General features: G+C 40.1%; 1 protein-coding gene across 6 annotated transcripts in view; it reads left to right on the top strand.

Annotated features, from left to right (window-relative positions):
• Window positions 1–8,934, top strand: part of cdin1 (CDAN1 interacting nuclease 1) — a 74,848-nt gene extending 65,914 nt beyond the window's left edge. For 3 of the 6 annotated variants that reach the window (XM_061794868.1, XM_061794870.1, XM_061794864.1), the window contains 2 exons: window positions 5,348–5,388; window positions 6,335–7,437. In XM_061794868.1, coding sequence (XP_061650852.1) covers window positions 5,348–5,388; window positions 6,335–6,465 — 172 coding nt within the window. In that variant the 3' untranslated portion in view covers window positions 6,466–7,437. The other 3 variants (XM_061794865.1, XM_061794869.1, XM_061794867.1) reach the window with 3 other exon arrangements.
• Window positions 8,935–13,008: the final 4,074 nt, after the last annotated feature.

Below are 13,008 nucleotides of genomic sequence, written 5' to 3'. Positions count from 1 at the left end.
CTGATAAATTGCACAGATGAGTATACATTAGCGAAACATAGAATTCCCAGCACTCAATCAGACCTCACACCTCACACACTCAGTCATCAGCACAATACACAAACATACCTTTGCGTGAAAAAAACAAACAAACAAAATAACCACTCCCTCTGTCTCCAGCAGTGACCAAGACGAACCACATCCACCACTCACCTTGCATTTCCATACCACAGTGACGGAAAACATTAAAGTGTCAAGGAGAATTACACACGCTACGAGACATTTTATTCTTTAGTGCCTCCTCGTCCGCCTTAATTACAGTTCTTGTGCAGCTTGATGCACATACACATACAGTAGTGCCGTGTCTTTTTTTTTATTTTTTTTTTTTTTTATACATATTGTCACATAAAAGCAACAAGAAGTGGTGCTTTCGTCTGGCTATTAACTTGTGTGTGGGGAGGTTAACTCTTCCATTGAATTGTTGTTATTTATACAAGGAAGGATTTAAAGTCCGCTGCGAGTCGTGATTTATTTTGCTGTGTGTGTGGACATCCACAATCCACCTTTAACTACACCACTTGGGTGTACAGAGCCTTGTACTGTATTGTCAGGGTAGCTAGCATCTACCACAGGGCCCTTAAAACTCACAAGCTGGGTGTCTAGTGATGATCATTTTATTTATTGGCCTTTCTGGGCACTCAAGGACACTGTACAAGGTGTTGAAAATGCATATGCAAGAAAATAAATAAGGCAAATCAACATAATGAATACATTTTCCGGATACAGATGGGGTTTAATGTTTTGTGTTTGGACTATTTTTTTAAATAGCATTGTTAAAAAGGTTTCGCATAAAATGACAGCGTCAAAATGTTAACATGGACCTACAAAAACTAAACTAATATGCATGCCAGGCCAATAGTTGGCATTGTTACTTGGTAAAGAAACCCTATATACATGCACACCAGAGTTTTCAATAGCCGTTGCCGTCGTCGTTGTGGGTTTACAACATGATGATGGTAACGTAATGTGACTTAGTTGGACACAGAGAAACAGGATGCTGAAAACAAAGACATCGTTATGGCAAGGACTCAGGTGGAGGCTCAGGCTGCCTAAATTATTGCAGCAGTATTTGTTTGAAATAAGTCTGTACTGTATTCAGGTGATGTATTGTCGGTCTTTTTAAATAGAGCATTATCCTATCGTGATTTTATTGATCATTCGTCAAGGTGCATATTGTGTTTTGGCCCTGTTTGAGGTTTGAACTTTTTCCTCACTGAGTTTGGCAAATCATATTAACTTTGGCATGTCCATCAAACAATGATTACTGGTTTCTCCTAGGGGTGTGGCAAGATATTATTATTGTGATACTGTATCATGTTCTTTTACGATACAGTATTGATGCACAAGTGTCAAATATCTGTCTAATTGCTTTATGGCTATTTTGACCTTTTAATAAGATGTGAATCTTTGTGTTCTCCTCCCTGAGTGTCTAAACAACCAAGGAAAACAATGTTTTATTATGTACTGCTTAAGTCACCTTGAACATTATGTATAAATCATTAAATGTCCACTATAACGTGATTACAGCAATGAAATCAAAGTCTTTTTGCCGTTTATGCTTTTAACTCTTATAGCGGGTTGTTTCTGCTTGCTCCTGAAAAAACAAAACATTCGGTTATCATATTTCATAACGTATCGTATGCTTAGTGTGGAATTTTTTTTCAGTTACATACTGTAAATTTATTATGTATCGTATGTTGATTATTGCTGCATCGCAATATTATTAGTATTCTAATATTGTGATGTAACATTGCAAGTTACGCAGCGAGTCCCATCCCAACTTTCTACGTCAACCTCAGACTTCTTTATATAAAAAAATAATAATAATAAATACAAACCTTTACTGTTTTATCCTGTATTTACTAGGGGTATAATTTTTTTAGATTTTTCAATATGTACATTCTGTTGAGTTCTCACATTGAATTATTAGGTAAGGGACAGGAAGGGCTCTTCAATTCAAACCAAGGCAATAATAATTGTCATGTCTTTTGAAATATAATTAAACCTTTACACAAAAGATAGTTTGTTTTCCATTTTGTTCCTTTACTATACCAAATGTGAACCACATCGTGACCTTAAAATCAAGGTAACCAAGGCTGATTTTTTTTTGCATACAGTAAAAGGCCTGATATTTACCAGTCAGCAGTGTGTGGAGAGGTTATGCTTTCAATGATTTGATTTCAATGCTTTTGTGTTCAGGTGCATTTTTCTCATTTCCTTTTCGAGAGTTTTTGTTCTAGAATACCTCGCTGCCATTGTAGGCTGCTTAGCGCCTGCTTTACATATGACCAGCTCATTAACACCAACCTGGAGCAAGGCTGGCAGGACAGATCCACACCCTGGCCTGTCAAGTGCCACCCCCCATTTGTTGGGCAAAATACCCTGGAGTGACACAAACCCCCAACCTCCATCATACCCCTTTATTCTAAAATTTTGATCCCGGGCGTCTGATGATCCTTAAAAATAAAAGAAAAGAAGAAAATGAAGGCGTTATCCTAAGCAATGACAAGTAATCCTTAAAACCAATCATTTGGTTATGTGTCGGGATATCAGAAAATAATGTGTCCCTATTATGATCTACGTTTGATCCCATATCACCCAGTCCTAATGGTCGTATTGATTTAAAGAGAGGTCTTACATATGATCCAAGTGGTGTTAACAACAAAAAAAGGGCTCATTCTTACTTCATTATTGCACTATTTTAGTTTCAGTTTTGGTTGTACAGTACGTATGTACTGACGTACTAAGGCAAATTCCTTGTTTGCGTCTCACACATTCTTGGCACTAAACACTATTCCCCAAATATTTCACCACAAGACACAACTTCCTCTGCAGGACCTAGACTTAAAAATATACAGTATGCGAGGGATTACTCTGACAGTGACATACATATAAAGGTTCGTAAAGTATTACTAAAGAAATCATGAGACAAAAGGTCCCCCCACCTGCCTAAAAAACAAAAAGCAAGGCTTGACACTCACATTCACTGCCATTGACGGCTTTAGAAGTCCAATATCCATGTTAACTGGGAAGGCTGGCAGTGAATGAGTTAAAATACCTTTCAACATTCTATTATTAATCAACGAGCAAATAAAAGCTGACCCTTTTTGGATCCTGACACTAAGGTTTGGAAACGGTGAATCCTGCCAAATTCTTGTGAGAACAGTCACTTTCAATATAAGTGCTGTGTATTTTTTGCAGTACTTTGTCTGTGATTCCACACTTTGAGTTACTGAGTGCAGACTTCCAACTCGGCCGTGGCCCCCTGACCACTCCGTTCCCCCCTCAGTGTTGTTGTTTCAATCCCCAGAGTCTGCTTCTTACCTAAGCGTCCTAGTAGGATTCATTCTGAGCACTATTCAAAGTCTATTTATTTTTCTTTAGCGTATGGGAAGGCCTTGGTGACACAGCTCCCCTGGTGTTGATAATTTTGCGTTTCAATTTGTGCTCGCCCTCCCCTTGACAGGCGCGGGTTGTGACGTATCGTTCTCCGCCGTCTTATCTGTTGATGTACAGTTTTGACCTTTCAATTCGTTCTACGCAGCCCCCTTTCTTCGATGTTGCGTAGCCCTCCCCGTCTCCCCTCTCACACCGTCGGCCTTACGCACAACCCAGCAGCTGAATAAAAAGATTATAACCCCTGTTCAAAAGTCATCTAATGTAAATGTTTACATTTTGTTTCCATAACATTTCCATATTAAGACTCAGCAGACGTGTTGCCGTCCACCATGGAAACGGTGAGACTCTAGGGTAAGGGGGGCTACTTGGTCTGCAGTGTTGAGAAGCTGAGGTATGTGTGTGACATTGCGGTGAACTTGCAGCGTGCATCTGGGGGCTTTCTCCGGGCCTGTTCACCCATAGATACAGCACCGTAAATCACACACAGTAAAGTTAGAATGCAGGGATGGGGTGCAGGACAGGAGCGTGTACTGCTGTTTGGGCCTCTCCGGGGAGATGGAGATGGGGGTGTTGTGCTTTTACCCGGACATATTTTTGATGCGTCTGTAAGTAGAATAGTGCCTCAAGGCCTTGTCAATATGGCACCAGACACCGATATACAAGCCGTCACATGTGCTGGAACAGTAGGGGTGTTTTTAATATATGCTATTAAAATATGCTGTTGAAGTTGTAAGGTCAACCACTTAGGTGTCTTTTAAGTGCTTATAAATCATAATCATACAAAATATTCCCATAGTTGATATTAAAACCACACCGTAGGGAGGGGATTTGGAGGCTGTATGTCAATGTGAATTTAGCCCCGGATGAAGTTTTTATGCACTTTACCTCTGAGCTGAACTTCTGCAGCGCCATGTGGCCCTTTTTGCCCGTTTCCTGTCCAGGTCCTCGGGGGGCCCGCAATGGTGTTAACTGTCGACAATGTCTGGGATGGCTGCACTGTCAGCGCCCCAAATCCTGCTTTTTGCGTGGAGACGGAGAAGGAAGGTGCTCTCGGTTCAGAGTTCAACTGTGACGTCTTCATGCGTGGCAGCCGGCGTTTAAAGAAAACGTATGATCTCCATGAGGCAGAGAGAGGCCACCAGGGACTCTTTGGGGTGCAATAAAGAGTTTGAAAGATGATTTAGTGTCTTTTTTAGGGTGAGCCCTAGACATTGCCAGTGAAGAGCTTCTCCCGTTTGACTGCTTCTGCACCTTTTCCGACCCTCAGGAGTAGCGAGCCCTAGAATTGCAGCAAAGCTGTGAGCGCAACAGCGCAATATCAAAGATAGAATCCGTTCATGTTTAAATAGTCTGAATCTGATTTCTCAGCTGCTTGGAAACTCATTACTTGCGCCTCTTGGGGCCGGCAATGCTAACCAACGATTTTTTTTTTGGGGGGGGGATGCGCTTTCAAAGCAAATGTGAATGAAACAGCTGGATTCTGTTGGACTGGCTAACATTAACCGCCACATGAGATGTTAAGTCTGAGGCTTTGCGCTGAACTCTGTATGCTCTGCAATATACCAAAGGCTTCTGATGACAGATTCCGGAGGCCTTGTTGGTGCTTTGTTATTCTGCATATTATTGTTATTTCCCTGCCATTGTAATGTGATGAAGTGTGTATCACCCTGTTAGCGAGACCTTTATCTTGCTGGACAGCAGGATTTTTGTTTTGAGTTTTCTGGACGGTGATCAAAGACTCTGTGACCTTATTTCTTACAGATCAGACTCGCTGGTCTTGCATCTTTCTATCTGTTAGGATTTAATTATGCTTTTTATCATACTTTCTCTATCATGCTGTCATGACATAGCTTTTATGACTCATTGCTATTAAGACTAAATTTTTCCTTATTTTTCTTTGGTACCTCAGATTTGGACCTGGGCTTGTCATCTACTGGTACGGTTTCATAGGTGAGCTGGACTGCCAGAGAAACCGAGGTATCCTTCTCAAGGACTGCTTCCCTACAGATATCGTTGCCCTCGGACAAACTGCCCAACAGGACTGACGAGCAATTGGCGGACAAAGAGCAAGGAAATAAATTTGGGTGGTGATGTTGGAAGGAATGAGAGTAGAGGATGACGGGGCAGGAAGAGTAGGAACAGCAACACCGGGCTAGACGCCGAAATCCGGAAGTAATTTAGCTTTCCTGCATGGAGACGAAAATTCTGCTGCCCTGAACTCCAGCTGACCCTCACCCTCCATCTGCCCCTACCTTCCTGGCTCTTGGCTTTTGCTACAACATACAAATGAGAACCAAAAATGCCATCTTGAAGAGGTTCCCGGTTTCTGGTTAACTCCTGGCCCCCGGTTGGCCTCACTCAAAGGACGGCATGGTGTGATGGAGGACCAGAGCTTGGACACAAGGCCCTTCCTTATCACACCCAGAGTCCTGGCCTTTGTCACTCCTTCCTCTTCCGTTCCGTACGCAGATAAGAGAGGTGCGGTTCTCGGGGGGCTGGTTGGACGCCTGGCTCTTACCTGCGTCACTCAGTGCCCTCTCAGTCACTCTCCAAGCGGGAGAACAGAATGGGGGCTGATTAAGGCTAGGGCCTCACCGTGACCCTTTTTCCTCCCTGCTCTATGTTATCAATTTCCTTTCAAGATTTCTATTAATTCCTCTAATGGACTTTTTCTACTTACAATTCATTAACTGGACATGTTTTGGTCTTCCACATCTGTGTTGCAGTGCATCTTAGATTTTAAAAGTTTATTCAAATGTCATTAGTTTCGCAATTCCTTGCTGGTTTTGTGCGACTAGCATTCCAAAACTGAAAGACTTTAAATGATCCAAAGAAAAGTACTGGAAAACATCCTTGTATTTCAACCAATGAATGTTTGTCTTTTTATGCTTTACAGGGACCCCAAATTATAACCAAAAGTCTTTAAAAATGGGAACAAGTTCAGAAGATTATTTTAAGGGAAACTGTTGGCTGACCTTCAGCATGCCAGATATCCTGAAATTGCCCAACGAAGGTAAAAAAAAATAAATCTCCCTGCACATTATTTGCTGAGGTCGTTTTACGTCATCATTTTAAAACCATGTTAATTGCATTGTAAAATGTTCTTTATCAATAGATACCGTGATTGAGGTGTTTGAACACCAATACAGCTGTGTGAGTGTTCACGGATACACAGGAACACCTCGAGTTAAAGGGAAGATGTGAGGCTGTTTGGCAGCACATCTTTATGACCCCAAATTCTTTTATAAGCAGATACTAATGGCAGAAAAACAAGTGGTGCCCTGTAAAAACTGAAAAAGATGACCATAAAGTTGACTGATGCCTTTAGACTCCGATGTGTGTTGCCTATAGGGCGGTCGTTGTCTTCAGACGTTTTCTGAAATGACCTTAAAGCATGATTGTTTGTCAGTGCTGCCTTACAATTGACCCTTTTTTCAATCGTCAACTCACTTCATGCTAACATTGACAAACGAGTGTCGCAAGCACAAAGAGAACTTGTTACAACTCTTAACTTTTTTTTTCCCACTATGAGATGTACAGTAATTAGTTAGATCACCTTGTATGTGTATGATTTTTTTTTGTTCCCCACACTAAAACATAAAATTAAAGCATCGAATATAATACCCCATAAAATTGGGAAATTCTCGTTTTACAAAAGCGGCACACGAATGATAAATACAAAGAAAAAGAAAATATGTACAGTGCTGCCCTGCGATTAACTGTCGACCGTTTCCACTGCCTCCCACCCAAAGTCAGCTGGGATAGGCTCCAGCTCACCCGTGGCCCTAATGAGGATAAGCACTATAGAAAATGAATGAATGGATGGATGGATGTACAGTTCATGCACAGCTGCCTTAAATAAAAAGCAGTGGTAATTACCAATAATTACCATCATGTTTCAGCAGTAGTTAATACACCATTATGTAGAAGCCCTTTAACACAAATTCTGATACAAATTTTTTTTTATTTTTATTATTATTATTATTTATTATTATTTTTTTTTTCAGATTTCCTGTTTTGAGGAGGGGACCAACCCCCAAAACTCTTATTGGTGGTTTATACATTATATATGAATTTTGGGTGTTTCTTTATTTATTTTTGTCCCCCCAATACAATTATAATGGATGTCAATTTTCTGCAGATTTTTTGCTATTCGCAGTGAGTCATCAAACACCTACCACCATTTCACTGATTAACCCCTCATAAATTTCAGATGTTCTAGTTGCCTTTTCCTGACTTTTTTTTTTTTTGCTTTCTATTAGAAGGCTGAAGGCTTCGTGGTAGCACCGACTGCTATTTCGAATTGTTCATAATTCACTTAATCTTGACTAAACTGAAGAAAAGCCATGCTTCACTGTAGGTATGGTGTTGGACTATTTTTTTTTTTTTTTTACTTCCCCTCTCGAAAAGATACACACACAAAAATCACTTGAGTTGCACAGGTTATAGGCTGTATTACAGGTAGAAAACGTCTTTGGTCTAATTTTTTCTTTATCACAAAAAAACTGGCATATGAACAAGGGTGTGTAGACTTTGTATAGCCACTGTAAGCAAATGTCTCATACTTGACAGAAACTTGAAATACTGTATGTCTTTCGACGTGGTCCGGGTGTAAAAATGATTCTGATTTAGACTTGTACAGTAATCCCCCCTTGTCCCTAATTTATATCACTTCCAAAACGGAAGCCGGTTCCACCACGGAGAATAAAAATAAGCGTTTCTATATTTGTTTTGTGCAGTCACGCAGTCCAAAAAGACACGGCATGTGTGCTTGAATGCTGGCGAGGTGTTGCTTGATTTGTTACCCTTAAACCTCTAACCCTTAGCCGGCTCCCATCCAGGCCTTGATCCCTCCACCAGGAGGCCACCGGGTCACTGTTGGGTCACCAGGCGGCCATGGCTTCCCCCCACCCTCGCCCCCTCTCACACCTCCTCTTCAACAAAACAACTGTCCCCATGTGTCCAGTTAAACCCAACCCTATTGCCTGCCTATGGAATGCTTAGGCATCACTTTATTGCTCCTGTTGGACACAAAAACAGGGCCATTTTACTTGTCGGGGGAAAATTCTCAGCTGAATAAGAGCAGAAAGAAAAAGAAAAAAAAACAGCAGAATCAGTTCCTCTCAAGTTTCGAGCCTTCCTGCCATTGTTTTCCAAGATGGCTGTGGCACAAAAGAGGAGTCAGGGTCAGCTCCTATAAATTAGCTTTGTGCACACAATGCCAGCTAAATAGCGCCTTTCTAAAGCCTACTTCAAAGTCACGGCAGCTGGACAGATTCCGCCACGTGACAACAAATGGAAAAAAAGTAATCACAAACTAATCATTTTTAATAACAACAATGGGACTTTGTTGACATCCACTTTAGACTTTAAAATATTTTTCTTTAAAGTAATGCCAATTGAATAGCAATGTATTCATTTGGAATGAGACTGTTTATCACCAGAATTTTCTCACTTTGCTTTTTTTGTGTCTGATTAAAATTATATTCAAACATCTTTACTATTGTATGCGATCTTCCTAACTAGCAGCTAGCTAGCTATCTGGGTCATTCCAGAATATTTTCTATTCTCTCTATGAAATTTCAAAGAACCCATGCACAAAATACTAAAACATGCACTTGTTGTAAAAATTATAGTTTTACTGAGGAAAATTTTCCTGTAGCTGTCATAAAAATGATTCCTATATAGAGAAGCTAAAATAGCGTTTTCACTTGTCCCTCCCTCTTGATGACCAATTCAAAAAAAAACTACGTAATTGGTCCGTTTTTTTCAAATATAATGGTGCTTAAATTGTCCTCCAAATTCTGGAATGACCCATGCATGTACTGTGTAGTATTTTTACCGTTGTACATTTTATAAGTTTTAACATTTTTGTACAAACATTTATGTAGCTAGCTAGATAGCTATCTTTTTTTTTTTTTTAGCTAGCGGCTACTTATCCTTAATGTACAGTAGATAAACTATTTGATTATTGTTTCGTGTTTCTCAAGTTTCAACCTTTTTCCTTAAGATTTTATGTAACATCTTGCTAGAAAATATATGCATTTAATATTACTTGATGAAAATGGCTTTATATTTTGGCCATAAAACTCTATTTTGCCATGTTTTAGTTTTCACCTCCGCCATGTTTGTAAAGCAGTTTGCAGGAAGACTAATGTTTTGTCGAGCGGAACGGTTTTCCAGAAAATAGTCCAATTTGAACATAATGTAACGCTTAATATTTAGTAGTTTCCTGCTAAAACTCTCTTGAGACAAGATGGCTTTCTTCCAGTATCCACTGCAGAGCCGCTCATATGTCCATCTTGGGTTGATATTCTGTTGTTTTTTTAAAGTGTCTTCAAGCAAATGTCTGAATGGCCCGTTGAGATTCAGGCAGACTGAGGCAAAGGTTTCATTTCTGCAGCAGACCACCACACAGACTTCTTCCACGCTTCTGTTATTTATGTGCAGAGAACGCAGATCTGTTTTTGCCCCGGGCAGCATGGAGCTTTTAGTTGGCGATCCTCTCTTGCCAGGAAGATATCACTGGGTGGAAATAAATAAAAGTTTTCCTGGAAAAGGCAGAGGAACGGTTTTAAAACTGAAAAGGCAGAGCTGGAACAAGGGTGGAAAGTAACATAGACTCTCGAGCAGATATGACGAGAGAGCTTATTTTTATTTTTAGGAAGCTGTGCCTGCTAATCAGATGTTATTTAAAACAACAATGGAGCATGAGAACATGAACCGAGGGATTGAGAGAGGCCAAGTTTGACTGACAGGAAGGAGGCATGATGACATGTTTGACTGGGAAGTGAACGACAACGAGACGGGGGATGCGGGTCAGCTTGAGGCTCGTTCACTTTTTTAAAGGCAGTGTGCTGCAACATTGCTACTTAAAAATGCAGTAGGGAATCATATGAAAAATGTAACAAAATTACGTTCAAGCTGAACTACTTTCAAGCGACATGAAGATCAGCTAGCACACTATACAAATATGATCGACATGTTACGCTAAAAACGATACAGGGCCATTCATCAGAATCTGTGCCATTTGCGTCCCAAGGAAGTATAAATGCACGATAAAATTAGCTCTAAAATGTGTTTTTTCTCAAGCAAAGTGTCTGGCACATCGATCTGATTGAATATTTAATACATACAATTTCAAAGGTTCATTTAAACGACTTTGAACCCCAAAAAAGGTTCCTTCCTAAAATTGCACTTTACCATGCAATATAATAATGTAAAGCCTTTACAAATATTGTAGTTCATTTTACAAATGTGTTACTCCTTATCCTAACTATATTTAAAGTTTTCTTTAAAAAATAAAAAAAAATGTTTAAAATCGCATCAAATCATTTCCCTCGGTTTTCACTCAGTCCTGTTATCGTAACACTTGCCCCCTCTGAAAAAAGTCACATGGTCCACAAGTAGTTGCATCATTCAGATACTCTGCAGGCCATGGGAAGGCCAAAAGTAAGTTCACTCATTTTCTTCTGCACATTTTATGATACTTCAACGATGACTTGTTGGGGTTAAAATCTCAACTCAGTCCTGTTACCGAAATATATATATATATATGCTGTTTTAAAACTGCAAACGACCCCTACTAAAAATGTATGCTCGACGAACTTCCTTAAGTCCTTGTGCAATTCAACCATGACTTCAAAGCAGTTTGACTTCCACTAAAATCAAGAATCACACAGGTTGCTTCCAGTGAGATTGTATACAGAGTTTGTAATGTAACAATATGAAAGAGTGATATATTTGGCCAAAAGTAGTACGAGGAGTCTTGTCAATGTGAACAATGGGTGACAATCGGCATGGAAGCAGCATGTTCCAACGTGGACTATTCTAAAGGTCACCTAACTCCCCTGCTTCCCAACCCCCGCTTGTGTGGCATTTGGACTGTGACAGGAGCGACCCAGAAAGAGTGTCATCTCCTGACCACACTGAGGGACCGAAGGGAAGGAAGAGGCAGCCTGGTAGTATCCACAGGTGCAGAAATACCATGTCTAAAAATATTAGATTTGTTGTTTGTTGTTTAACACTGCACAGAATATGGGACATTCCAGAATTGGAGGACAATTTAGACACCAGCAATGTTATGTTATATATTTTGCTGTGTTTATTGTACTTCATAAAAACAAACAGTAATTAATTAGAATGTAAAGAAATTAAACAGTTTTTTCCACTTATTTCCACTTTAATTCTCAGTAAACCATAATAATAATAGTTGTTCTTTGCAGAGGATAAAGAATATATGCCTCTAAGTATTGTTTTATTGTTTGTCTACATGTGTTGTCACCGTCTGTTTTCGACTATCCTTTGCTTAAAAGATAAAAACACAGCGAAACCGATGCTATTTAATAGCCTGTCTATGACAGTTCCCAAAATGTGTTGGCATTAAGCTAGGAGACTTTAAGGCAAAGGTATGTGGTTGTTTTGAATCCACAAGGTGTAATCATATTTCGGAATCCCTTTCACTACTGTTGCAGTTATACTTTGTCTTAGGACAACTATGATATACACAGCAAGTTTCTGTATTTTGTGCTTTAGATTATTGGAATTTTCATGGGCGAGAACAGAAAACGTCCTCCAATTCTGGAATGACCCACACAACTAGCAAGCACAGAGGAATTTCGGATTGAAAAAAATGTGAAGATGCCGACTCAGAGCGTTTGTCATGTCTTGTGAACCGTTTGTCTTTTTTTCATTCATTTTCATCACCCCAAAAACACTCTGCAGCCGTGTCGTCCTTGATTTGCCGCCACTTGGTAAATATACACCTCCATGTCCAAACACGGCGTTGTCTGCGGGTGACTTATAGGACGTCGGTCCTCAAGGGATAGATGTGCGCTTCAATTTTAGAGGCTTGGTGAAGTCACGTCAAAACGCACTGCTGGTTACGCCGTCGGGAACCTTGATCGTTCAGGATTCTGCCGATTGTGTGAATGATTGTCGACTTATCGCGTCTGGAAGCAACTGATGTAAGATTGGGGTTCATCATCTGTTCCAGCAGATGATGTTCATTCAGTTTCACCTAGTTTGCTGTCTGAAGAAGTAAAATGACATCCACTCGGTTGCAAAGCATTATTCTGCTAGATTAAACACTCAAGTGGAAACAGGAATTTCGAACATTAACAGATAATTTTCCCTATCCCTTTGATGGCAACATCGTAGAAAGTCCATCCAGCAATCCATTTTCCATGTAACCAAGATGGCAAAGTTAGCACAGGTTTACCCATGATGGTGAAGTTAGTACAACATGAGCACAGCTAGTAAATTTGATTTGAGTTTAGCCTAGCTAACAAAGTTGTCACAAGTTTACCTTGACTAGTGAAGTTAGCGTGAGTTGACACAGGCTAGTGAATTTAACACGAGCTTACCCAGGTTAGCAAAGTTAGCTTGACGTTTCCCAAGCTAGTGGAGTTAGCACAGGTTTACCCAGCGGATCAAAGGTAACACACGTTTACACAAGCTAGTGAAGTCTTTGCTATTTTTACTCAGGCTAGCAAAGTTAGAACATGTTTACCCAGGCTACTGAAGTTGTACTGAAGCACAAGTTAATCCTGCCTAGCCAAGTTACCAAGA

This window comes from Phyllopteryx taeniolatus, chromosome 13, assembly GCF_024500385.1.
Source record: "Phyllopteryx taeniolatus isolate TA_2022b chromosome 13, UOR_Ptae_1.2, whole genome shotgun sequence".
Classification (NCBI taxonomy): domain Eukaryota; kingdom Metazoa; phylum Chordata; class Actinopteri; order Syngnathiformes; family Syngnathidae; genus Phyllopteryx; species Phyllopteryx taeniolatus.
This window is presented reverse-complemented; position numbering and strand designations above follow the sequence as displayed.